The 27078-nt window shown below is 30.7% G+C and overlaps 2 protein-coding genes and 1 pseudogene across 4 annotated transcripts; all 3 read left to right on the top strand.

The window, feature by feature from the left end:
• Positions 1–7648: 7648 nt before the first annotated feature.
• On the top strand, positions 7649–19159 carry LOC105646287 (E3 ubiquitin-protein ligase MBR2). 3 transcript variants are annotated; one of them, XM_012232118.4, is made up of 7 exons: positions 7669–7983; positions 10938–11116; positions 11229–12801; positions 17107–17157; positions 18299–18397; positions 18470–18613; positions 18749–19159. In XM_012232118.4, the coding sequence occupies exons 3-7, from the start codon at positions 11314–11316 to the stop codon at positions 18878–18880; spliced, it is 1914 nt and encodes a 637-aa protein (XP_012087508.1). In that variant the 5' UTR covers positions 7669–7983; positions 10938–11116; positions 11229–11313; the 3' UTR covers positions 18881–19159. The 3 variants fall into 3 exon arrangements, with proteins under 3 accessions (XP_089578643.1, XP_012087507.1, XP_012087508.1); XM_012232117.4 differs by having other exon boundaries at positions 7651–7983; positions 10938–12801; XM_089722517.1 differs by lacking the exon at positions 17107–17157 and having other exon boundaries at positions 7649–7983; positions 10938–12801.
• Positions 19160–21213: 2054 nt separating this feature from the next.
• Positions 21214–21377, top strand: LOC105646288 (mitochondrial import receptor subunit TOM6 homolog pseudogene; annotated as a pseudogene).
• Positions 21378–22397: 1020 nt separating this feature from the next.
• On the top strand, positions 22398–24497 carry LOC105646302 (short chain aldehyde dehydrogenase 1). Its single transcript, XM_089722244.1, has 3 exons — positions 22398–22537; positions 22618–22718; positions 23631–24497. The coding sequence occupies exons 1-3, from the start codon at positions 22500–22502 to the stop codon at positions 24323–24325; spliced, it is 834 nt and encodes a 277-aa protein (XP_089578370.1). The 5' UTR covers positions 22398–22499; the 3' UTR covers positions 24326–24497.
• The last annotated feature ends 2581 nt before the right edge of the window (positions 24498–27078 follow it).

Raw genomic sequence — 27078 nt, forward strand, 5'->3', positions numbered from 1 at the left:
AAGTATTTTAATTTTATTGATTAAAAAAATAAAAACATTAATTCTTGATTGTGTTAGCTAATAATTGAAATTTAAAAAAAAAAAATCTTCAGTTTGATTGGTTATATATTGATTTCCTATTTAACTTCAAATCCTATTATAGATTATAAATATATTAATAATTTTTAAAATGATATTATAATTTTAATTGGCTAAAAAATAAAATCTATTATTTACAATTGTTAGAATATGTATTGATTATTCTAAAAAAATTATCTAATTGATTAATTCATTTTAAAAAAAGAAAAAACAATACAACAGTACTCATTATACTAAAAATTATTAAAGTGCCTTTAGTAAATTTAAGAATAGATATAAATAATTTTAATAATTTTAATTTTATTGATCGAAAAAGAGAAAAACATGAGCATTCAATGTACCGCGAAAATATATTTCACTTTTTTGCATTGAAGGACGCCAACCTAATTGCTACACCGACCATATATGTATATAACTCTAACTAAAGGTCCTAAAATTCTTGGCATTTTTGTACTATTTGATCCGTGTGTTTTTTTTTTTTTTTTTTTTAGCATCTCGATGCATATATAATTAAGGTTGGTGTCTTATTTTTATTAATGAAGTGGTCTCAAAATAATATTTAACCTAATCTTTAGATATAATTCATAAATACAGATTTCTAAAATCTCAATAGGTATCTAAAAAGAAAATCAAACAATCAATCAATTTTCAACATTTGCCCTCAACCTCAAATCAATATCTATATATAATTATAATGAAAAATAATATTTCATCCGTCCCAAAAAGATAATTCATTTTCTATTTTCACACAGATTAAAAATAACAATCATTATGATTAAAGGACAATTTTATTCATATAATTTTTCTATTATGGTCATCTTAAATAACACATAAGCAATTATTATATTGAAATAATAAATAAAAATTAATGAGGTTTTAGTAGACAATTTAATGATTAACTATAATGCAAAAAAGGAAAGTGGACTATATTTTATGATAAACCAAAAAAGAAAGATTGACTATCTTTTTGCGATGGATGGAGTAATAAATTATTTTTTACTGCTAAGTAAATGAAAAGAAATGAGAATATGATTTAAAATGATAATGGAAATTACTTTGACTATAGTGGCTATATTACTTCTCCAGAGTATCAGAGAAAAGAATATATGCACATACACATAAATTTTTGAAACACCAAATATTTCTAAACACTATTTTCTTTTAAGTCAAACAAACTTAGGACAAAAGAGAAAAAATATGAATAAAATTAAAAATGCTTAACTACCGATAGGCCATTTATTTATTATAAGTAAGATATAAATCTTTTATTAAATTAAAATGATAGTAGTTATAAATTATTAAAAAATAAAAATTTATTATTAAGAATAAAATTCTTTCAAAATTTACATAACAAAAAAATGTTTCAATATATATATATATATATATATATATATATATATTTTAAAAAAAAAAAATTGAATTCTTAAATTATTTGTTATTCCAGGTTTAAATATGCAAGTTCTATGTGAAAACTTACTTTTTTTAAAATATATTCAATCAAATCTTATAAATATAAAGAAAAAATATTAATAAAAATAATATACTTTTCCTTTTTTTTATCTCTCTCCTAAATAAAATATTATATATATTCTATTTGAAAATTTATTTTTAAAAAATTATATCCAATCAAATCATACAAACATAAAGAAAAAAATATTAATAAAAAGAATATGTTTTCTTTTTTTATTTATCTCCTAAATAAAATATTTTAAATTATAATCAAAATATAATTAAATATTTAATAAATAAAATATAAAAAAATTTTCAAATGTTTCATTGTCATATATATTCATTAAAAAATAAATTTAGTAAAGGTAAAATTTAAAATTTTGAAATGCTTAATTATCTATAATATTTATTTAAAAAATAATTTTTTATTATTGGGAGGACTGATAGGCCTAAATAATACTGTAGGATATACAACAAAGAATAACCCTGGTGAGAACACTTGCAGTCAAAAGGAATTGAACTCGAGACTTTTCACTCTCACATTAGTGAGAGACAATCAGACCACACATGATTAACTTAAAAAAATAATTTTTATAAATATATTCAATCAACTAATAAAATGTAATTTTCTAATTAGCTTTAACTAAGGTTGTTCTAGGATATCTCAAACTTTATCAAGAGTGTCATCGAAAATCTCTTTATTCTCCCCTGTTTCTCACATTTATGTATAGAGTAGATTACTTTTAGTTCTTATACTCTTCATATTTTTCTCATGCTTTGATATATGTTTTTTTTTATGTTTACATTTAATTTATTATTATTAAAGACTATAATTATATATTTTAATTTAATAAATTGATGGTATAGTGAGAAAATTACTTTTTTAAAATTTATTGATCTGAATATTACGTATACATACATAAAGTTAATACTATATGTAATATTATTATATATAACTGTGTTAATAGTAACATAAATATTTAAACACATGTAAAGAATTTTTATATTAAATTTTGACGAAGGTAAAAAATTATAATAAATCAAATACAACTTAAATGATGAATATTCATATTATATATTATAGATATTAATAAACATGAAATTAATAAAGTTATATACTTTATATTTTTTTATTTTGTCAAAAAAATCATAATTATCTTTTGTTACATTTTTGTATCTGTAATACTGTAAATTAAGGTAACTGTAACAGTCCAGCCCATGGTAGATATTGTCCGCTTTGGGTGCCAAACCTGGCCTGAACCCTCACGGTTTTGTTTTTGGGCCAGGGAAAACCTCCGCTCTGCCAGCCCAAAACGCGTCTACCATGTTCAAGGTTGCCACCCTTTATGTATAGGACTTCCACCTTGTGCGTAGCCGATGTGGGATTCGCCTAAGGTGTTGTGCCCCAAACCTGGGATGTCACATACACCCCCCCTTAAGGACTCAGCGTCCTCGCTGAGGTTTGCCCCACCACCGGCCAGAGGGACAAGGCTTGGCTCTGATACCAAATTGTAACAGCCCAGCCCATGGTAGATATTGTCCGCTTTGGGTGCCAAACCTGGCCTGAACCCTCACGGTTTTGTTTTTGGGCCAGGGAAAACCTCCGCTCTGCCAGCCCAAAACGCGTCTACCATGTTCAAGGTTGCCACCCTTTATGTATAGGACTTCCACCTTGTGCGTAGCCGACGTGGGATTCGCCTAAGGTGTTGTGCCCCAAACCTGGGATGTCACAGTAACAAAATAAAAGATAATTTTTAATGTGCTAATTATCATTATTTATGCTTACAATTTTTTTGAAAAATGCATAGATCTAATTATTTTTTTTAATAAATTTTATTTTTTATTGATATTTTAAAGTTTCAGTTATTATAATTTATGCTTATAATTTTCTTTTATTTGATTAATTTTTCTACTTTTGTAATATATTATATGTAAAAGAATTAATTTACGGATATGTATAACGAGTACACGTACAACGCGCGACCATAAAAACTAGTAAAAAATTCAAATAATTGATATTTCAAAAAGAGTGATAAAAAAACTAAGCTCATTGGAAAAAAGACTAAATTATTACTTATAAATTTAACAATCAAATTTAACAATCTACCTATACTATATATAAATGCGGAAATAGGAGGGGGAATAATGTGATTTTCAATATCGCCTTTAATGAAATTTAGAGTATCCTAAAATAGCTTTAGTCGTAGTCAATTCAAAAATTATATTTTATACCAATGAGCGTTTTGATGAGTGGTTCGACACCCTTCTCTCTTAGATAAGATTGTGTGTTCGATCCTCATGGATGGAGTAAATACTCGTTAGGAGCACTTTATCCCTTCTTGGGTAGACCTGGTGTGAGCAGGATTTAGTTTTAGTCCAGTGAACTCGAGATACAAGTGGTTAAAATAAAAAAATTATATTTTATTACTTGATTGGATATAATTTCTAAAAATTATTTTTTAAATAAATAAATATATATACTACATAAAAGAAAAAAAATATACTCTTCTTTTTTATGGTTGTGGGAAAAATTGTAGATTTATTTGGAGAGGATATAACAATTCTTTTATGTAATTTTTTTTATTACTTAATTAATTTATTTATTTATTTTAAATTTGCAACTTATAACAATAGAGAAACAAAATAATTGAATAAACTCATTAACTAACTAATACTGGATCCTAGCATGATTTGCTTTGCAAGTTCATTTATTGATTTAACTTTAATTTTTTTTTTGTGCATCAAAATCAAATTTGATTAAATTATAGCATTCCCAGGGTTACTTTTGGAATTCAAATTGGTATTTTTTTAATATAATTTATTTCTTGTTATACGTTGAGTTCTTAAAAGAGTTTTATTCTTAATAAAAATTTATTTTTTTTTGTTATTAAATTAATTTGCAATCACTATCACTTTAATTTAGTAAAAGATTTATATCTCCCTTGCAATAAATAAATATTTAGTAAGAGATTTATATCTCCTTTACAATAAATAGATGACCTATTGATGGTTAAGAATTTTTAATTTTCTTAATATTTTTTCTCTTATATTCTAAATCTATTTGACTTAAAAGAAAATAGTATTTAGGAAACTGAAAAAAAAAAACTAGAACTATATACTTCTGTTTGGTAATACTGCTATTATGGAAAAAGATTATTTTTAATTATTTATATAAAATAACTAAAAAATTTTATTCATATATATATATATATATATATATATATATATATGTGTGTGTGTGTGTGTGAAAGTTGAAACAAAAATAAAATTCAACATGTTCTCCCTTTCAACCTTTTATTTTTTCTTTTTTACATTTTTAGATTCTATTTTATTTGTCTACCGTTTGAGTCCATGTTAAATATATTTTTAAAATTTATTTATAACTAGATGGAAGATAGCGCATTTGTGTGGGTTGCTTTATTACTTTACATTAAAGATTGCTGTTTTTATTATACATATATAAATTAATTTTTATAAAAAATAAATCTTACAACTTTGTAGAAATAAAAAGAAGTAAATAAAAAGTTTAAAAAATAAATATAAGCTAAAATAGGGTAAATGCATAAAATAAAAAAATCATAGACAATAAACGTTAGTTAGATTTTACAAATAAGCCAATAACAAAAGAACAAAAAAAAAAAAAAGACAATAATAATAAAGATATATAGATAATCTTATATATATATATGTGTGTGAAAGCTGAAACCAAGAGAAGATTCAGCGTTTCGTTTTACATAGAGTATTGTATTTTTATATTTTTTGAAAAATTTTAAAATTTTTTTTATTTCAAAGATTAAATTCAAAATTAAAGTAAAATTTAAAATACCTCCAAAAATCAACAAGTCTTTCATTTAATCAATGGCAAAATGAAAAAGAAGAAATATGGATATAATAAAATACGCAAAAAAATTATAAAGTAAAATTCAAAACACAAAAGCAGAGCAAATCTCAAACAATCATCCAACCAGTGCTTGAATTCAATTACTCTCGCAAATAATTAAATTTCAAAACTATTTAAATGGATAAACATAAACTCTACAAAAAGAAATTTAATTAAAATAACAAATATATAAAAAATTGAAATATAAAAATATTAGTAAAAAACAATTGAAATATAAAAATGAAACAAATAAAAAAAAAGACAACATTACACTGTTTGGCAAGAAAATTGTTTCCACTTCTTTTGGCCTCCTCTATTGACAACCAGTTGACATCAAACCCCTATTTGACTATCAGTTGAACCCAGATTTTTAAAAGTGAAAATTTTCTCCTTTTATTTCTCAGGAAACAAACAGAAAAAAGAGGAAAGAGAAGATATAGTTATCATATCAGTTAGGATAAAAAGCTAATATGGGAAGAAGGATTCTATTAAAACCTTCACCCTTTTTATCAGATTTTTCATTAACACCAGTTTCTAAAGCCATGTAAAGCCTGGATATTTTGTCGAAATATTTGTTATATTTTATCAAGAGAATTATTGGGTTCCTAAATCAAGAATTGTTGAAATCCTTATTTGAAATATTTGAAGGGAAAATGTAAATTCGTAGAGAATTGAGAGATTGAGAGACCATGAGAAAGAAGATGGAGGAGGTATTGAGATTGTTGTAGAGAAAGAAGGGAAAAAAAAAAATGAAAAGGTAAGTTAAAATAGTGTTTTAGTTATTTTCATAAATAAAAATATAAAATTTTAATTACTTAAATGTCACGTTTTGGAAGCAAATTTCCACCCTGACTATCTTTCCAGTGCGTGTGTTCTCAAATGCACTTGTCCAACGTGGATAAGTGTGTCATTATTGTAAAAAATAAAATTCAGAAGCCATAAGATCATTTTGAAAATTGAGAGAGCAACAATAATTCTTTTATTGGTTTTTATTTTTCTTTTATTTTTGTTTCTCTTTCCTTTTTTCCCTACTTTTCTTAGTTCTTATTGGTTGATTTTAGATCTTGAAGCTTCCTATTGGTTGTGCAATTTGTTTACTAATAAAGTTTTAATTATTATTATTATTATTATTATTATTATAATATTACCTTATTAATAAATCTCTACTTAGTGAAAATAACTCAAGTTCTTTAAATAAGACGAATGTTCGATTCTTATAATGCGTTTAAGTTCTTTAAATAAGGCGAATGTTCGATTCTTATGATGTGTTCGATTCTTACGAATCAAGAAAATATTGAAAATGCTTTTTATTATTAGTCTAATGCTATATATATATATATATATATAGTAAACATGGTATTATAAAGTAATCAAAATGATTGAAATTCTACTATAATTAGTTAATAGGACTTTCATTATGCCATTATGGGCTTGAGCCCGATGTAAATTTCCTTTTGAATTAAACTTGCTTCAGCTTTCATTTGGGGTTTTGTATAGTAAAAAATTATTTTTATGACATGATTAAAATGTAATTTTTAACTTATTTAAATTCAAAAGATTTTGAAATTAAATTCAAGGTATAACATAAATAATATCATCAACTACACACTTTATAATAATTTTAGTAAATTAGTGATTCAAATTTGAAATTTTTATCTTTTTCCAATTCTTATAAATTGACGGCACATACTCTTATTTTTACACTACGAATGTATTGTTTCATAGTTTTATAACCTGAACATAAGTCCAGAAAATTAAAAAAGAAAAGCATAGCGTTTGTATATATACATATATATTTTATCACCTATTATATATAATATACTAAAAAAATTAACTTACTCTTGTTTTTAAATTATGGAGTATCATCTAATTTAACGCTCTGAATAATTTTATTTTCACTATCGTAAAAAGTAATTTCCCAATGTGAAAAATTTAATGGAAAAATATATATTTTTTTCGAAATATGAAAAATGTAAATTTAATATCATACCACTAGGTAAAAAAAGAAAGAAAAGAGAAAGAAGAGAGCAACTCATCTAATCCAATACTTCCAAGAGAAAAAACATATGGAGAGTGGGTCCCATGAAAATGCATGAAAGCTACGTGTACAACAGCAAAACTGACACTCCAAACACAACAGAACAGACCCAAAAACGCCATTCCACCACACACACCTCATTACTAATTAATTACCCCTAAATCCTATTTGTATTTATTTATTAATTATGATTAATTTAGGATTAGATACACAGATAGATTAACCCATTCAGTCATCTCTCTCTATCTCTCTCACGCACCTGTTTCAATATCTAAAGTCTGGCCATTGCTCACTGCTGTGTTCTTGTTTCTTCTTTTTCCCCTTCTCTCTGCCAAAAAGAGGAAGTAACTGAAAACAGAAGAAAACTTGTGCTGTGACAGAGAGGGATAGGGGAAAGGTCTAAAAAAACCAAAAAAAAAAAAAAAGAAAAAAGAAAAAAACAAAATAATAGAAAAACATTTTCTGATTTTTTTCAGCTTCTATTATTTTCATTTGATCTTTGGGTTTGATGTTGATGATCTCAATGTCGGTTTCTCAGGTACTTCTCGTTCCGTATCATTATTTTTTTAAGATGTTATTGCATTATTTTGTGATAATTAACTATCTTTAATCTCATATTTTCGGAATTTTTTTGGTGAACTTTTTTAAATGTTTTATCTTTCCGATTGTAATGGAAGAACTGGGATCGGACTGACCCATGTTGGCATATGTATTCACAAATTGAATTTCATTTATACCGTGCATAAATTTGTTGATTACCGTTTTATTTGGAATAGAAGGTTTTGGGTAGCGTATAATATAAAAAATTGTTTGATTTTTCAATTGTGTATTCAGTTATTTTTGTCAAATATGAGAAATATTGAATTGGGTTGGGTAGTTATTGAAATTAGGTTGGGTAGCCCTTGAGATTCTTACAAAGTTGTCTCTTCTTTTTTTTTTTTTTTTTTTTTTTGAACTTGTTAATGTGGAAAATTTGTTATTTGAAAATGCAAGTGTTTTAACTTTTATATGCTATAGATGTTCTATTGATTTTTCTGACGGCTGCATTTTCCTTTTCCCTTCTATCAGATTTCCTCGATTCATGGTTAAAAATAGCTCTCTTTGCGCTAACTAAGCCCATGGGTTGGTTAAATTTATTGAAGGCTAATATCTGTTAGCTGAAGCTAATTACTGTGCTTTCTTGTGTTTTTCATTTGGTGAAAATCTAAATATTGGCAACACAATTCATGTGTTTTCGATGTTTTATCTATTTATGCATCCTTTTTTGGTTGTTCTATATCATGCATATCCGAGAAAAAAATGTACAACCAGAATAATAGAACATGGGGAAGAAATCTGAGTGGGTACCTTTTTAGCTAAGTCATGGTCATAGCTACTTTGGAGCATGCACTAGATGTGCCCTGAAACAGTATAATCAATCTCTGGTACGTATTATTATGAAGTGGTAATATTGTATGTAATTGGTACTGCTGTAGCGATGAACCTTGGGGATAGTAAATTCATTTCATTACAGTGTTGGATAGGAGATCGTAGAAAGAGATGCAGTGATGCATACACTCAATTTGTTTATATTTGGAAGTTGAATTATGCTCCAAACAATATAGTGTATCATCATGAGTACTGATACTAGAAGGATTAGAAATGATCAGCGTGGAACAAATAACTATATTTGGAAGTTGAATTCTGCTCCAAACAATATAGTGTATAATCTTGAGTCCTGACACTAGAAGAGGTAGAAAATGATCGGTGTGAAACTAATAAATCTTCCAGAAGAGGATGCTGCATGATTTTTAGACATTTGGAAGCTTCACCAAGTTTGCTTTAATATAAATTAAAGAGAGAGAGAGAGAGAGAGAGAGAGAGAGAGAGTGCTTGCGAAGAACAACTATGATTGTACACGATGCAAGTGAGATAGGCTGTAGCATAATATATGTGAATAGGATTATCAGTAGCATTACCAAATGCACAATAGCATGATCAAGACAAAAGAGAGAGAGAGAGAGAGAGAGAGAGAGAGAGAGAGAGAGAGAGAGAGAGAGAGCTTGCGAAGAACAACTATGATTGTACACGATGCAAGTGAGATAGGCTGTAGCATAATATATGTGAATAGGATTATCAGTAGCATTACCAAATGCACAATAGCATGATCAAGACAAAAGAGCTCTTTCTATATGTAGGATTTACTTATTAACAAATTTTAGAATCTGGACGTTATTGTATGGGAAAATTTCAAGCAATATTACCATTTGGATTAGACTTATTTTATCTTCATGATTAGATATAATTTGCTATTATCTGGTTTTTGTAAGGCTTTGTTTGACAATAGTTTTTGAGCTAGCATTTAGCATTTTGACTAAGTCAAAACTCTATTTCTATTAATTGTACCGTTCGATAACATAGTATTTATAATAGCTTTTAAAGGTTGAGAGAGCTTTTTATTAAACGTTAAACACCCTAACTTTTAGCATTTCACATATATTAATTAAATTTTTTTGACAACTATACCCATTATTTTTTTCCTTGAATTCAGCTAATAAACAACTAATGTCTTTTTTGTTATTTTAAGTTAAACAACTAATTTAACAAGTATTTTTACTGAAAACTTCTAATTTAAACCGCTATATAAATAGCTACCAGCTAAAAGCTAGTAGAATGACTAATAACTACTAAAATAACTACTAATAGGCCCAAATAAATCAGGGTGCTTTGGTGAGAGATGAGTGGAAAGGTGGAATTGAATAAATCAGGTGTTATATGCAAGTCATGATTCTTTATCATTCTTTGTCATTTATTTGTTAGCTATGTTTCTCTATCCATTTATGTTGTACTGAACTGTAGTTTGTTATTCGTGATTATACAAAGCCTGAAGCTGTAAGAGTTTCTGGCTTTAGTATTCGCCCTCAAGAACTTTGTGTAAGCCCCTGTATGGAATCAGATCAGTTTAGCCATTTCTAAAAAAAATAGATATATAAAAAAACCTTCACTAGCTTAGCTTTTAAAGTGTCAGTTTAGTTTCATCATTTCTATCAACAAAAATATAAGATGTTTGAAGGATTGTGTGTGCAATTCAGCAAGATGCTTGCTTCAGGTCTATGGTTTCAGTGTTTCATGTGGTTTTCTCGAAACTAGAATGCCTGCTCGTTACTTCTTGGATATTTTAGATGTTTGTGGTCATGGTTTTCCTTTTCTTCTCCTTTTATTTTTTTGTGGGGTCTGGTGGCAAGTTTAATGTCAGGGCATCTTGCTTGGCGCTGATGCAACCTCATTATAAAGTGCTTTACAGCCGCATTTTGAAGTGAAGGCTGAATGTTTCAAAAACGTTCTTAAACTCCTGTATTTCTTTTTTTCTTCATGTTTTTTACCATTTTCGTTTTTGCATCTTTTTCCCGATTAAATATATTATCATAAGACAATCCTGATTTTTCTGTTTCCAAAAGAACAGTTTGACTTCATGTTTATGTTTTCTGGTACTTATGACTTTATGTGCTTTAGGTATTCTGACAAATGAACTACAAGGACCACCATTTCTGCTTGGAGTATCAGTATCATTTAGCATCTGGGCCATTTTGTTAGGTGGAATATATTGGCTTTTATGCAAAGGCAACAAGGTGCCATTGATTCCTTCCCTGAAACGATTGACATCAATCAGGGATCTATTTCAAATAATACTGGTATGAGTCAACAATCTTCTCTGAATAACATGCTAAATCCAGTAGAAAATAGGTTGTCAAATAGTGCTGCATCTTATGGCGAGGTGTCATGTGCAAATGCTATTACTCACAGTGGTCAGAGCTTTACTGGATGGAATTTGGATGAATCTAGCTCAAGGTTAACTCTGCAAAATCAGGCCAGTGATGATGGTATTAAAATGGAAGAAAGGTCTTCTTCAGCAGATAGTCAAAGTGTGCTTGGCCCAAGGTCAGACGAAAGGCGATATGAACCTTCTAATATCCTTTTCTCTGGGAGAGTTAGTAATGGCGCCAGTGGTAGTTTGATTAGAAATGGGCCATTATTTTTACAGGGTTCCAGCTCAAACAATGCACTGCTAGATTTAAATCCAAATGTAGGTTATGCAGGTGGCAGTAGTAGTGCTGTTCATGGTACTGGAGCTGTTTTAGGCCCTAATTTTTTCAATTCTGGGGGATTGGAAATGGAGAAGGAATCTTCAAGTGTTTCTTCTGATGATGTTGGTCCATCTGGAACTTCTGGTTATACATTAGAGGAAACTAGTGGTGGCCCAGGTTCTTTAGGAGGTTGGGGTTTATCCTGCAAGAGAAAGGCCCTTGAAGGTACTTCTGGGAATTCTTGTCCTGGCGGAAGTTCAAGTTGCTTTCCACAGGCTGACAATGGTTCATGGCATACAGGCACTACTCATCATAATGCTTCAAGCAGTCTAACTTTATCTCTACCCTTGCGGAATTCCCCTAGCATTAGCCCTCCTGAATTGTCAAGTACAAGAATTGGTTTTAGTATGAGGACCGTAGCATCTGATGCCTTTCCTTCATCAAGTGTTACGGGAAATGAAGACCACCTGAGAAATTTTGGTTGGAGAGTAAACCCTGGACATCAACAAGAACCTCTAGCATTCAATTTATCTACAACCGGAGGCACTAGGCATTCCAATATTTGGTCAACGCACCAGTCTCCTAGACCTGCATCATATAGTGATGCCCTGGACTTTAGATCAATGCTGGCACCAAGTGCTACTCCTGGCCTGTCTCATCCTATGCGCTCTTCTTCGACATCAAGAAACATGCATCCTTTCCCTTGGAATGGATCTTCAAATTCAAGAGGCATAAATTCATCTAGTTCTCTTATCCGTGGAGAAAGTAGTGCTGCATTACAAGAGGATGTGAACTTAAGAAGCATGTCAAGAAATAGCGCAGAGCATCCTATGTTTGTGCCTACAACTGAGATGAGAAACATTGGACAAGATCCAGCAGGTTGGAGTTTGGCCACAGGAAACAGGAGCACTTCAGCCAGTGCTTCATCCAGTAGAATTGGTCCTAGTTTGAGTATTCATCCTTTGGCTGCTCCTCCCTGGCTTCCTCACCAAAATCCCATAACACATAACCAGCAAAGATTTTCAGAGTTTGCTCCTTGGTCTCTGTTTCCACCTGTGGATTCTGAGTCTGGAAGTCACAATGGTCATTTCTCCCCAATTTCTTCTGGGCCTTCTGTTTCTTCCCCTCTGGAAACAGCAATGTCTCCTGGATCTAGTGGCCAAAGTCATAATCAATCTTTTCCAAGGTCTGCATTCTTGATGGAAGGACAAGGTGATGATATTCTTGGCATGCCCCGTTCATTGAGAGCTTTAGCTGCAGATATTGAAGGGAGACATCGGCTAATATCTGAGGTTTGAATTCTGAGTACCTACTCTGCTTTTCAAATTTACTGATTGATTTGGGGGCTATGGTAGTTAGATATGATATTAACGGTTTAAATGGGAAGTACTGGTAATGCTGACATTAAATTCTAGATAACAGTTGCATGCACTCATATTAATTACATATAAAGATAAATTGACAAAGAAGAGATATGAGATCGTGGTGGTTAAGGGTTTGATGAATTGGAGAATTATGGTGAGAAGTAGAAAATTATGTGTTAGGAAGTACATAATTGAGAGTGTCAGATGGCATTCCTGGGGATTTATCTTCGCTTATCTCCACTAGTTGCTGCTTAAGAGATGTGTGTGCATGTGTGATATCAGGAGTAAATTATTTTAGAATTTAAAGTAATTTTGTAGGCAAAGCAGCATTGTTTCCTATAGATCAAGTCTGTTTAAATTTTGACTTAACATTCCTAATTAGTCTACTAGTAATATGGAGTTTTGTCCTTAAGCAGGTGTCTAAGTTTCATAAGGACAAGAAGTCCAAGAATCTAAGCAGTTGTAGGTTTAGAGTTATTTTGAGTCCATAAATACCTATACTTATCGGTTTTCCAGCAGGTGGTGTTATTCTTTGTTTGTCAGTGAACTGGAGAATTTTCAAACAGTTGGTATTATTCTCATTTATCATGTGATGCAATTGTTACATTTTCTCAATGAGAGTGAGTCCTAAAGCCTACTAGAGGGAAGCTAGTGGTTATAAGTTTGCATCAATTTTTTCAATTCTGGCCTTTTCTCAAGCTCCAACTTTTTAAATCCTACCAAGTCCTAATTTTTCTAATCAAGCCTTTCCTGTCTGCATCTTGCATTTCTTCTGGTATATTTTGATTTCAATAAATGATAGGAAGATGTTTGGAGTATCTATTGGTAGATGTTTGTTACTCTTGAACGTTGTTGTGTGGCTGGAAAAACTGCAATTTGAACAAATTTTATGAAGATTCGTAGTAGGCAATAAACCAATCAAAGCAGCCACCTTCCAAATCCTATCTCAAAGGCAAGAATTTGAAAAGGATGGAAAAAGCCATAGGATGCACAACCTAGCTACCAGATGAGCCTACGTAGTGCTTAGAAAGGCTAGAAAAACCAAAAAGCCTAATCAGACAACAGAAGTGGCAATAGAAAATGTAGGAGGATACATTGCAAGGCCTTCAAAAGTCGTTGCATCCAACTAAAGAATAGGGACAGCAAGTAAAAACAGTAAACAAACAGATTATAAAGCTAGAAGTAAGGGTCACATTGTTGCACCGCAAGAAGCTAAGTTTTGCACTGTAATAACGCCGAACCACTCTTGAGAAAAAAGGTTTCCAAGGTGATAAAAAATGAACTAGAAGTAAAATTATTTACAACTAGGTTTCGAGGAGTAGCTTTGGATACAACTATGGGCAAGGTCTAAAGAGGGTTAAAGAAAATAGGAGAGAAAAGGAAGCATGGTTACAGGTTCCAAGATTCCAAAACATCCTGAAATTATCTTGTTGTTCATATATATTATGTTCTTAATATTATGACAATTCAATGTTTGAGTTTTCAACAATAAGGGAGAATGATGCAGTTGACAAGCTCTAGCAAAACGCAAGATGGCAGGCCAGTAAATTTATATTTTTTTAACTTTATAAAGTCTTTTCCAGTCTTTAAGAGTTGCATATCATATCAGTTCTTATTTAGGTCCAAAGATGCTGGTTAATTTTTGTATTTATTTTTATTTTTATTTTGATTTAATGCAATAAGCATATTTTGGTTATATCATAGGCTGGGGTCTACTATTTTGGGTAAATTATTGAGGTTTGACTTGATATACGCTTTGTCCTTCTTGTTTGAAAACTAGATACCTTAGTCCTTAGGCTATCAACAGCAGAAAGAGCAAGATTTAGAGGGACTAAATTGTTATATAATATAATGATTCAATGACTAAAGCACAATGAAATTTTAAAATATCAAGGAATAAAATATGATTAAATCAAAAGATCAGGGATTAACATGAGAGTATGATGAAAAATATATCAAGGACTAAAGTTTAACAGCTAAACAACTTATTAATGGTTTAGCAGTAACTAATGGACTATCTAACTAATACTATTCATAGGCTGATGCTTGTCCTGCATCTGCCAATTGCACTTTTAGGAGCTGAAGATGTGGGATTTGTTAGAGTAGAGCTTTGTTTTGGGAAAATTTAGTGCAGATGGCAAAACAATAGGTGGAAATTGGATAGGGGGAATTTTTTTTTCTCCTCTTGTTTAGTGGGACTGGAAAATAGGGAGGCGTGAAACTGCAGATAAAATATTTTTTTAACAATAATATTGCAATAGAATTGCTCACTAATTATTTTTTTCAGAACATTAATGATGAAGAAAAGTTGATAAAATCAATATTTTTTTGCTCCATATTCACCCAATTTGGAGGGACGAGGTTTGGCAGGCCTAAGAGAGAATTTTTTTTGCTTTCCCCTTCACTTACACCTGTTCCCTTTTTCCCTTGATTTTCCCAAACAGGATGTAAAATCTTGTTTCTATGTTGATGCAAATGTATTGTTGGTGAGGCTGTATTGTGGAGAAATGTGCTAAAAGGGAAACATTGATCTTCATTTTGTTTTACCCAAAAAATAAGGGGAGCTAGACAAGTGTTGGCATGCCAAGCTTGATGTCCTGTAATTCCCGTGCAGTGATTGCAAATGTGGACTAAGAATAGATTATCTGAAAATGTAATACATATATATTAGTTTGACATCTATGCCTACTTAGAAATGTTAATCAATTTTGGAGCACTACAGAACATTTTTTTTTTTTTTGTTCGCTTTTGTTTGTTAGATTGAGAGAATGAACAAGTTTACTGGGAATTAGGAGTTCAACATTTGATTAGTGTCCCAAATGATAAAATAAAGCATGCAGTTTGATGGTTGAGTCCTGTTTGTTAACTTAGGGACTTTACAAGAGCAAACAGTATCACAAGCCATTCAAATAATCCATCCTTTTTCCAGGCAAGCAAAGTTGGTTCAACACAAATACTAATACTTATTTGCAATAGACTTCTTTCTTGGAGATGTCAAACAATTTGTTTGGTTAGCTAAACTGCACTAGGAATGAGATTAATTGCATGACGGACATCTCTTATTCTTGTGTTTTCTTTTGGCAACTCAATGCTATCAATATACACGAGCAAATACTTCTGCAAAGAAAAACAATCTTCCTTTGTTTTTCCACTTTCAATATTCCAATCTTCTTGTTCTTCTACTTTAGGGTTAGCAATATCAAGTTGAATAATAATAGTTTCTCCTTGGATAGGTACTATGTCGACTTTTGCTCTTCCTCATCATAATACTCATCATAAGATCCTTATTGCCTTTGCTATTTTCAACAGGAAAACAAGAAACTTTTTTTTGTTTTTTCCTTCACTCTCCTTAGGGTGATCAACATCTATCAATGTTGTTCTTTCCCAAACTAATAATTCTCCTCTGTGTAATTTTCCATGAAAATTAGCTATTTCAATATTCACTCCACCACCATTTGAATCAAGGGCCTGTGGTAACTGCTCTTTCAATCCACCTCGTGCTGCTTGGTTTGAGTGTCCAACTTCATTAAAAGGGTTCACTGTTCACATCCTCGATTGCTTCATCAATCTGAAGATTCTTTGGAATCTCGAGTTGTTGTTACCTTCTGGAATCTCTATTTGGGCTTCCAGAAGTTCCTGACGCTGCAAGGCTTGTGCAGCCCAGGTCAAAACCTGACTTTTGCCTCTACTAACCATACTTTAGAATGGAAAAAGAAGATCCTAGAGTAGAGTTTAGGGTCTTTTGCGTCTGATACACTTGATGCCGTGGAAAAAATTTAGGACGCTTAGTTCTCAACAATTAGGCTAGAATAGGGTGATTGTGGTTGGAACAGAATAACATAATTGGTTTCAAAGAAAACACTGGATTTAAAATTCCAAATTGAAAGTGAAAAATACCACAAATAAACTAACTTTTGTTGCCATATTTATAGTAGTTGGGACGAATCCACTAAAAAGTATACCTAATTAGTTAATATTCTATTAAATAGGAATCCTAAATAAAGAAGGAAACCTGAATATTCCTAATTAATTAACTTAATATACAGGAATCCTAAAGAGAAAAGAAGAACTAAAAAAGCTTCTAATTTGACTTGGATGCTCCTGCATCATTGAGAGTTAAACTATCTGGTTGACATTCTAAAGAGATTGGGTTGCTATTGTAACAGTTTGTTTAGTTGATGAAATGTTTTAGTTGTTATCAAGAATTAACTGCTTATGTTCTCTATGCACCAGATTCGTCAAGTCTTGAATGCCATGCGCAGGGGTGAAAGCCTACGAATTGAGGTTTGATTCAATTTAAGCTGATTAAGTTTTCTACAATCATGGCTTTGTTCTTGCCTAGTTGTCATATCACATTTGAGTTACCATAAGAGAGCTGAGCAAAGCTGTAATTGCAGTAGAATAATTCCTTTGAAATACATATACGCTTCATTTGTTTTGATGCTGGTGCGTACAGGAAAATTTGGTCAAAGACCCATTTTCAAAACCAGAAGTCCTATATACAGACTTAAAGGAAAGAACTTGCAGGATAAAAAGGGGGAAAACCAAATTGTTTATTGACCCATGCCAATCACAACCATGACAAGCTATCATTTTTCTTTGTGCGATGTTTTATTCTGTTGGAGTTTTAAGTAAAATTAGTTGAAATAATATGGTGTCCAGATGTTTCATTATCTTACTTATTGGCAGAACATTATCTTTTATGTGCTTTGAATGCTATTGTCCCAGAATTAATTTCCAGTTGATATTAATTTCGATGACCAAATAGTAGAAAGTCCTCAGAATTCTGCATGAAATGATTTTTGCGACAAGTTCTGTGATGAGCAAATGGACAAGTTTGTGGTTTGTGAGCTTTGAAATGCCTCTTCTTTTAATATGTGAAATTATTATTATTATTATCTTTTTTTTTTTTTTTTTTTGGGGGGGGGGGGGGGGGAGGATTTTATTTATAATAAAGCTTCAATCATAATGGTAATAGCTTAAGTTGGATGAACTGCTTAAAGAATTTAGGCCATTGCTTTTATTTTATAATATTTAGATGTCTGCAGGCCTTATTGGCTTCTTGACTGCGTGAGACTTGGGCCAGGATCTCATTTTCTTTTCTTCGTAATCCACATTTTTACTTGTAGTGCTAGTGCATGTCTGTAGTTGGTAAGATAGAGCTGATGACCTCCTGCCTACACCATAACAACTCGCACCATGAATAGGGAAATGAAATATTGCACAATCTGGCAAATGCTGGTACCTCATGTATTTTGACCAGTGGAAGTGCTTAACAGTTGGTCCATGAGGCATGCGCAAATGAGAGTTATTTAGGCAGATGCTTAACTAAAGATGCACTTTTGACCAGGGAAAGTGCTTGCGTTCTTGCCATTTGACATTGTTGATAAGTATTTTATGTGACATTTGGCTTCTATTCACTCAGGATTATATGCTTTTTGATCCATTCATACATCATGGTATGGCCGAAATGCACGATAGGCACAGGGATATGCGCCTTGATGTTGACAACATGTCTTATGAGGTAAAAGTTGAGCAAATAATTTGCCTTCTGGTCAATTCACATTGACTTTTCTAATATAAAGAATGGATTCAGGAATTGTTGGCATTAGAAGAACGTATAGGAGATGTCAGTACTGGACTAAGTGAGGGAACAATTTTCAAGTTAATGAAACAGCAAAAATATATGTCCATGATGACAGAATCTCCTGCAGATTTGGAGCCATGCTGCATCTGTCAGGTAGCCGCTATGTCCTACTCCATCATGTGGTGAATTAAGAAGAAAGAAATATATGGTTGCGTTTAATAAATTTTTTAGCTGATTTATTAGTTTCTATTTTTGATTTAATTTCCTTCTGTAACCCTGTCATTGCAGGAACAATATACTGATGGGGATGATATTGGTACACTGGATTGTGGGCACAACTTCCACATTAATTGCATCAAACAATGGCTAATGTTGAAAAACCTGTGCCCCATTTGTAAGATGACAGCCCTGCCTACATAAAGAGGGGAAAAAAAAAAAAAGAATCAGGACCTGAGAATTTTATTTTCTTGCCAATGGATCATCAGTCCAGCAACTGGATGGATGATATCCTACATACATCTCATTTGGTTAAAAAAAAAAATATAAATATATATATTTATGAACTGATGTACTGCACAATTTGATGTGTGGAGCTGCTGTCATAAAGTTGCAGCACGAGTGATAAAGGGTTTGTCCATCTTCAATGCTCTATGACAATTATGAATATATATGAACTAATAATATGGATGACTTTGTCTATTTCTTTCGAAGCATTCATTTCTTACATTATGCCAGTTCGTAGGGGTGAGTAAAATAGCCAACCGAACTGATGCCATTGGGTTCAAATGGGTCAGTTCATCAGTTCAAATGGCTCGGTTCAAAAAAACACATGAGCTGAACTTCGGTTGACAGTGATTACTGACTGTAAAATCACTAGCGTATGTATTTGTTTATTTATTTATTTATTTTTTTTTATCAAAATGATGAATTACAATTTACAGTCAACTAAAATCCCTGATCCTGATAGGAAAACTAATAATACTAAGAATTTGATTTTACTAACAGGAATAAGATTCCTATTCCTTCTCATATAAGGAATATATTTTTATATGCCTATATATGGCCATTCAAAGCTATAGATTTATGACTTTCACATTTATTTTACATACTCTATTTCAGTACGAGTATTTCTATGGTTATGATGGAACTAGAGAAATTATTGCTAAGTGAATTAGTAGAAGAAGCTAAAGATATGGATGCATGTATCCTACCATTCCATGAGAGTTTCTTCAATCAACTTCTGGAAATTGAAGATGAAGATACTGAAATTGTTAAATTTGAAGATAATGCATTACTGGGTTACAAACGTATAGAAGAATTTGATATTCTTGCTTATCTTTATGAAAATTTAATCGATGTTATGGAAATTTTTGGTGATTTTTCTGCCAATCTTTTTGCACCTGTGCCCTTGGAACAATCTAATGATCTTGACATTGCAAGATTATCAATAACTTGCCTTCTGATGAAATCTTGTTCATAGCGCTTGTAGGTTACCATTATGATAATATGAACAAGAACAACAAAGATCATCATCAGCAATACATTAAGGAAAAACAAAATTAGCCCTTCATATTGAAATCTTCTAAAAGTTTGTCTTCATTCGATTTTCTTGTAGAGTTTGAAGTTTCTTGATTCTTCTTTTCTATCGTTTGCTAGTATCATTCCAGTCTAGGATTTCTATTTGCAGAGTCTTGTAGGGTCTGCTAGTGTTTTTAACGTTAATTATTCTATACCGCCTGATCGATATGTAAGCATCGGAAGCTCTAACTAATGGATTTTTTCTTGTGGAAATTATTCTTTTTAATTCTTTTCTAATTTTTTTTTTTGATAAATAATTATGTTCTATAGTTCAATCTGCGGCTTCTGCATATTCTAATCTGGTATGGAATTTTAATTGGAAGTGGCAAGGTCCTCAACGAATTCGGTCTCTTTAATGGATCTTATATCGCAATTGTTTCCTTACCAGCAGTGAGAGACAGAGAATATCTTCTTTGATGATGCTTGTATTATTTTAGATTCTTAATTAAGTTTAGGGCCCTAATGAGACCATAATTAACGTTAATATTTGGCTAGAATTTCCTGTTAGACAACCAAAATAGACTATTTCCATAAAAAGCCAATTTAATTAATTAGCAATGTAATTAACAAAACGTGGAAAAAGAAACAAATAATAATAAGAAATATAAGAAATAATTAAAAAAATATGACTTATAATATATAATTAATATACCAATTAACTAATTAACTCCAAACATGAAAAGACCAAGCATTCTTCATCTCTTCTTCAAATCTTTCGGCATTACGGCCACCACCATTGCTATTGCTGCCTTCCACAAAAGTATAATACCTCAGAGAAAAGCTAAAGTCAAGACAATTTGATAATATGTAATAATAAAACATATCAAAGAAATGTATAAATATATATTGAGGAATATTAAATTTCTAGATAATCTTTAACTGACAGATACTAAAAATCTCCGTTATTCTTATCCAAATATAACCGGTCTTTTTCTAATATAAATACTTCTAACCAAGCTCTAGAAAAAGTCAAGAAAATTAAACAATCTAAACCTAATTTTCAATAGTTAACAAATGATGTGATTAGCTTGAAACATTCGCTTCAATTTTATTTTATTTTATTACATATAAAAAACCACGTCTAGAGTTTAAGATTTTCTGAAAGAAAAGGAGTAAGTTGTGAAATAGAAAAACCAGAGGAAAATAAAATCTAGTTGAATTAAAATCGAGAAATCATGTTTTCAGGGATGTTTATGCGGAGCCAGACAAGGCAATGGCATTGAAGCAGTTAAAGACTCATGTGGCCATATTCGGTGTTTGGGTCACCGTTGTCTGAGTCGCTACTTACGTTCTCCACTACCTCTTCGATGAAAAAGATGAGCTCAAGCTTGAATTCTAGGCTACTTTATCTCCCTCGCAAGGTAATTCACGGTTCAGTCTTATTTTATCTACAAACTATGGTGTCATTGAATTATGTTAAGATTTAGGTGCGTAGCATTTGTCCAAATTAGTGTTTTTTCCTAATTCTGAAAATCGTGCAATGATTGATTTTTTATCTAGGATAAGATTCAAAAAAAAAAAAAAAAAAAAAGCTAAAATTTTGTTTATTTGTCTCGTTTCATGTGTGAATAGAGGTTTTACTCAACGTAGGAATGAAATTTTGGAATATGAATGCACAAATAAAACCTTTAATATCAATATCTAGGTAAAGCTTGAATACTCGCCGTTGACTTTTACAATCCCAATTTGATTAATTTATTTTTTTTCAAAACTTCGAGAAAACGTGAGATTGGATTTCCTTTTTCTGGGCTTTTGTCTCATATACAAGGCGGAATCTTTACAAGATAACGAGAAACTGCTTTGAAAAGAAGCCTAACTAGATTAATAAACTAATATGGAGTATTAAAACTTATTTATAGAAAATCAAGATATTGACTTGACCAAATTCAGTTTACAGTTTCGTTTACGAAACCAATCAACGAAAAATAGTTTTTTTTTTTTTAAATGAAGATAATTCTAATTATTGAAAAAAAAAGAAAACAGAAAATTATTGAAAAAATAATTTTTTTTAAATGAAGATAATTCTAATTATTGAAAAAAAAAGAAAACAGATATTATTTAAAAAATTATTAAAGTAGATGCACCTGTACGTATGGGTTGTAGTTTAGTTAGTAACGCAGGTTGACCGTGTGGAAAAAACTCTCGAATTCGATTTTTACTAAACACACATGCAAGGAGGGATTTTAACTGTGATTAAGCCCCTACCTAGATTATTAGTATTTGGTAATAGAATCTGGATGTTGGTGGTGTATAAAAAAAAAAAAAAAGTAGATGCTCCCATAAACCAAATGTAACCAAGTCTAGTCCTAAAATCAATTAATAAATTCAACCATAGTTAAGTCATAACAAATTACTAATCTGTGCAAGTTGGATCCAATCTTCAAACATAATAAATGCAATCTCGGAAGCATCAGGGGATCGTTATACCATTACTGTTGACTATCCTAATTTAGAGATCAAGATGAGCACAGATTCTTCTGTAACCTCAATCAGTAGGAGGTAATCAAATTAGCAATTTTCAGCTTTTAGTAGTAAGTAATAACTTGGATGTGTTTGTGTTTAACTACTTGTGGTTGCAGGCTGGATGGTAAGGTGGCTTTGATAACAGGTGGAGCTAGCGGAATTGGGGAGAGCAGTGCAAGGCTATTTGTCAAACAAGGAGCTAAGGTTGTCATTGCAGGTGAATTGTTCTTCTTGTCTTAATACTTTTTAGCTAATTCTTTTCAAAATTTCTGTTGTTTTTTTTTTTTTTTGGAAGTCTTTGCCTGGATTCAAATCTAGGATCCCTAAAAGATTTCAATGGTTCTTTTATCATTTGCTCCCTGATATTTGAGTATAATACTTTCCTCTTCTTTTCTCGACTTTAAAACTCTATTTGAATTGAGCTGTTTTTTGAAAGAATTAAAATAGCTGAGGAAAATAGACGTGGAAAATAAATAATAAAATATCAATGAATAAATTTATTTTCTTTATTCATTATTTTTCTTCGTCATCCAAACACAAGGGTACAAACTGACAATGTAAAGAAAATTAACAATTACTTATTATTTCCTTCGTTATTTTTATTTCTCTTCTTTCCAAATAGAGTGTTATTTTGATTCATTTCTCTTCTCTTTAATATGGCAAGTGTGATGCCACTGTTAGAAAAAATGAATAACAAACCATTTGAGACATAGTTAGCAATATCTTTCAGGATTATTTTTGTCTTTTTTTTCATAGGGCAAAAATTTTAAGGGTGATCTCTCAAATTCAATGGACACTACTAGATAGAAGAACGGATGGAGGAAAAGATACAAAGGAAAATAAGAAGAAAGAAAAATTTTGAAAATATTTTTTTTTCTGTTTTATTTGGATATAGGAGGAAAATAAAATTATTTTTCCTATACTGGAACATGTTTGGAGGGAAATTTTCCTAAAAAAAACTTATTTTCCTTCTCTCTTTATTTATTTTTTTTCTCTTCCCAAAGAAGAGGAAATCAAAACAAAATCCTCTCTTATTTTCCTACCATTTTTCCTTCCTCCTTTATCCAAGTAGGGATTCCACACAATACTGAGCATTTCGTTATTTTGATTTAATATGTAATTGTTACAGATATCCAGGATGAGCTTGGCCAGTCTCTCTGCAAAGAGCTTGGCTCAGAAGAAATCATCTCCTATATTCATTGTGATGTAACAAATGATTCCCATGTACAAAACGCAGTGGACTTGGCTGTATCCAAATATGGAAAGCTCGATATTATGTTTAGCAATGCTGGAATTGCAGGAAAATTAGATCCTAGAATTTTGGCTACGGAAAACGAAGATTTTAAAAGAGTTTTTGATGTCAACGTCTTTGGTGCATTCTTGGCAGCCAAACACGCTGCCAAGGTCATGATTCCTGCTAAGAAAGGTAATATAATTTTTACTGCAAGTGTTGTTTCAGTAACTTGTTTGGGGGCTGCACATCCATATGTTGTATCAAAGCATGCTTTGGTTGGTCTGGCTAAGAACTTGTCTGTGGAGTTGGGTGAATATGGGATAAGAGTTAATTGTATTTCTCCATTTTTGGTAATAACCCCTCAAGTAAAGAGAACAATGGAATTGCCAGAGAAGACTATTGAAGAGGTAACTTATGCAGCGGCGAACTTGAAAGAGGCTATATTGAAACAAGAAGATATAGCAGAGGCAGCTGTTTATTTAGGAAGTGAGGAGTCGAAGTACATTAGTGGGATCAATTTAGTAGTTGATGGAGGTTTTAGTCTTACTAATCCCTCATTTGCTATGGCAATGAAAAACCTCTTCTCTTGAGTTACTTGTGCTTAATAACCTAATCTTTTTAATGTTGAGTTATTGTTATTGTGCAAAATAAAGTTTACTTGTCAGATAACAAGTTTTATTTTCATTGTCTATGAAGAAATTGCACTCTAAAAAAGGAAGCTTTCTTGTTATGCAATATGGAAAAACTTGTGTTGGTGCATTAGAGCTTCCATCGTCTTGTAAGTCGTTGAAAAAAAAAATATTTATGTATTACTGAAGTATGTATGACACTTAGGCTTAAAGTGCCACGTAAGTAAGGCTTACAATTGTGAAAAAAAGAAATACAATTCAATTCTGGAATTGCATTTTATTTTCAATCTCAATCAAAATCATGTCCTTTTCGATACTAACCTAACCTCTCAGTCGAAGGAGTAAACAAGTTGGAATTATGATGAAGTGACTTGACAATGGAGTTATTATAGAGGAATGAAAAATGATATTGTAATTATCATCCAACCCAATCTCAAATTGAAATCAATTCAAATTTATTATATCATTTCTGCACATAATACATAAATAGACTCCACCTAAATTCGCTAGCTCAATTTCTTTATTTAAAAATTTTGAAGTATGCTATAATTGAATCAAACTAACTTTTCAATCAAAGATTAAACAAAAATATGAGTCGTGATATTGTTATTGAATAAAATTTCAATACATGTTTTAAGTAATGAAGTAATATTTAATCATGATAATATGCATATTAAACTGCAGTGAGAATATATAGTTTGCAGAATTCATCATTTCTTTGAAATTTCTTTTTTTTTTTTTTTGGAAAATAAATTTCCAAGAAAATAATTCTATAGATGCTAAGCCTCCGTTTGTTTTCGTAAAATAACTTGCTGAAAAATATTTTTCAAATTATTTATTTTCTGTTGTTTGGTTGTAATATTGAAAATTAGTTAAAAATATTAAAGTTTTTATTTCATAAAACCATAAAAAATATTAATAATAATAGAAATTTTATAATTTAAAAATTTATTGTTTAATATGAAAAGAATGAAAAAAAAATATAAATTATGAAAGCCACTGGTGGTCAGTGGTGGTGGCCGTCGGTAGCCGGTAGTGGTGGTCTGTGATAAATGGTAACTAGTGGTAGTGATTATGATGATTAATAAATTAAAAAATATGGATTTATAAGGTTTGTTAATGTCTGAAAAATATTTTACTCTCTCGAAAATGAGAAGTTGTTTTCCTTACAAAATGACTTAATTTTCTTTTGACCAGGAAAATATTTTCCGTTAACTTATTTTTCTGAGTACTCTAAACAACGAAAAATTATGGAAAATATTTTCATGTAAGTTATTTTATGGAAACAAATGGAGCCTAAATTTTTATATTTAGTTATAGACAATATTTTTTTCCTTGAACATAAAGATAAAAGTATTTAATCAATTTATATAAAAAAATAAACATAATAATAATATCTTTAGTTTATGTATATTTTCTTTAAATGATATTCTATTATGTTATACAAATATAAGTATTAATGGAATAACAAATTTTCTAATAAGGACTTATCATAAACTATAATTATTGTAAAAATTAATTAATAAATATAACGTAAAACAATTTAAAAAATCTTCTTTAAAACATATATTATCCAAAAAGTATTTTGTCATGTGTATGGTAAAATAAAAATTATTTCCATAAATCAAAAATATTATTTATCTAAAAAATATAACATTCATGTATTAATTAATCATTAAAATATATTTCAGAAACAATGAGTTAAAAAATATATATGTTATTTCTTTCGACCTCCTATTCTTGCAAATAATGTTGATTGGTCCTTGCAAAAAAAAAAAAAAAGAAAAAAATGTTGATTGGGCTGTTGTGTTTAGAACGGCTTCATGGGTGATCTGGAAAAATCGTAATGATTTTGTTTTTTCTGAAAACTCATTTCCTATTTCTTATCTTGTGCAGCAGATTCATCGGCGCTCTACGGAATTTTCCTCTGCTATGAGTATTCGGTGTTTTAATTCGAACCCAGTTGTGAGTTGCATTCGTTGGATTTCTTTCGTCCTCCTAATGTTTCTTGCATTAAACTTAATACTGATGGATCTTTCTTGCCGCATTTGAACAGAGCTTATGGAGGTAGGTTATGACGAAATAGCTTGGGGCTTTGGTTTGGAGGTTTTTGTTTGGGTACTGGACTATTATGCTCTTAACAGGCTTCAATAATAATAATACAAAGAATTTGATTCTACTAATAGGAATAGGATTCCTATTCCTTCTCTTACAAGGAATATATTTTTAGATGCATATATATAGCCATTCAAAGCTATAGATTTATTCCTTCCCACATTTATTTTACATACTGAAACAGAGTATGGGTGTTTCCAAGGATATGATCAGTCGGGATATGGAACTGAATGAATTGTTGCCAAGTGAATTAGGAGATGTTGATAAAGATATGGATACATGTATCCTACCGTTCGATGAGAGTTTCTTCAATCAACTTCTAGAAATTGAAGATAAAGATACTGAAATTATTGAATTTGAAGATACAACATTACCGAGTTCTAGACTCATAGAAGGATTTGATATTCTTGCTGACCTTTATGAAAATTTACCCGCAGAAGTTATAGAAATTTTTGGTGATCTTTTTGCCGATCTTTTTGCACCTATGCCCTTGGAATCATCTGGTGATCCTGAGATTATCAAGATTATTAATAACTTGCCTTCTGAAGAAACGTTCTTCAAAGCACTCATAGATTATCATCATGATGATATGAACAAGA

Source organism: Jatropha curcas, chromosome 6 (genome assembly GCF_041381405.1).
Source record: "Jatropha curcas cultivar XTBG-Jc1 chromosome 6, XTBG_Jcur_1.0, whole genome shotgun sequence".
Taxonomy (NCBI): Eukaryota; Viridiplantae; Streptophyta; class Magnoliopsida; order Malpighiales; family Euphorbiaceae; genus Jatropha; species Jatropha curcas.

Coding starts and splice junctions, on each gene's coding strand:
- LOC105646287 (XM_012232117.4), top strand. CDS start 11,038: ATGCAAAGGCAACAAGGTGCCATTGATTCCTTCCCTGAAACGATTGAC. Junction 18,398..18,469: donor TTGACAACATGTCTTATGAG/GTAAAAGTTGAG, acceptor GAATGGATTCAG/GAATTGTTGGCATTAGAAGA. Junction 18,614..18,748: donor AGCCATGCTGCATCTGTCAG/GTAGCCGCTATG, acceptor CTGTCATTGCAG/GAACAATATACTGATGGGGA.
- LOC105646302 (XM_089722244.1), top strand. CDS start 22,500: ATGAGCACAGATTCTTCTGTAACCTCAATCAGTAGGAG. Junction 22,538..22,617: donor GTAACCTCAATCAGTAGGAG/GTAATCAAATTA, acceptor TTGTGGTTGCAG/GCTGGATGGTAAGGTGGCTT. Junction 22,719..23,630: donor AGCTAAGGTTGTCATTGCAG/GTGAATTGTTCT, acceptor TAATTGTTACAG/ATATCCAGGATGAGCTTGGC.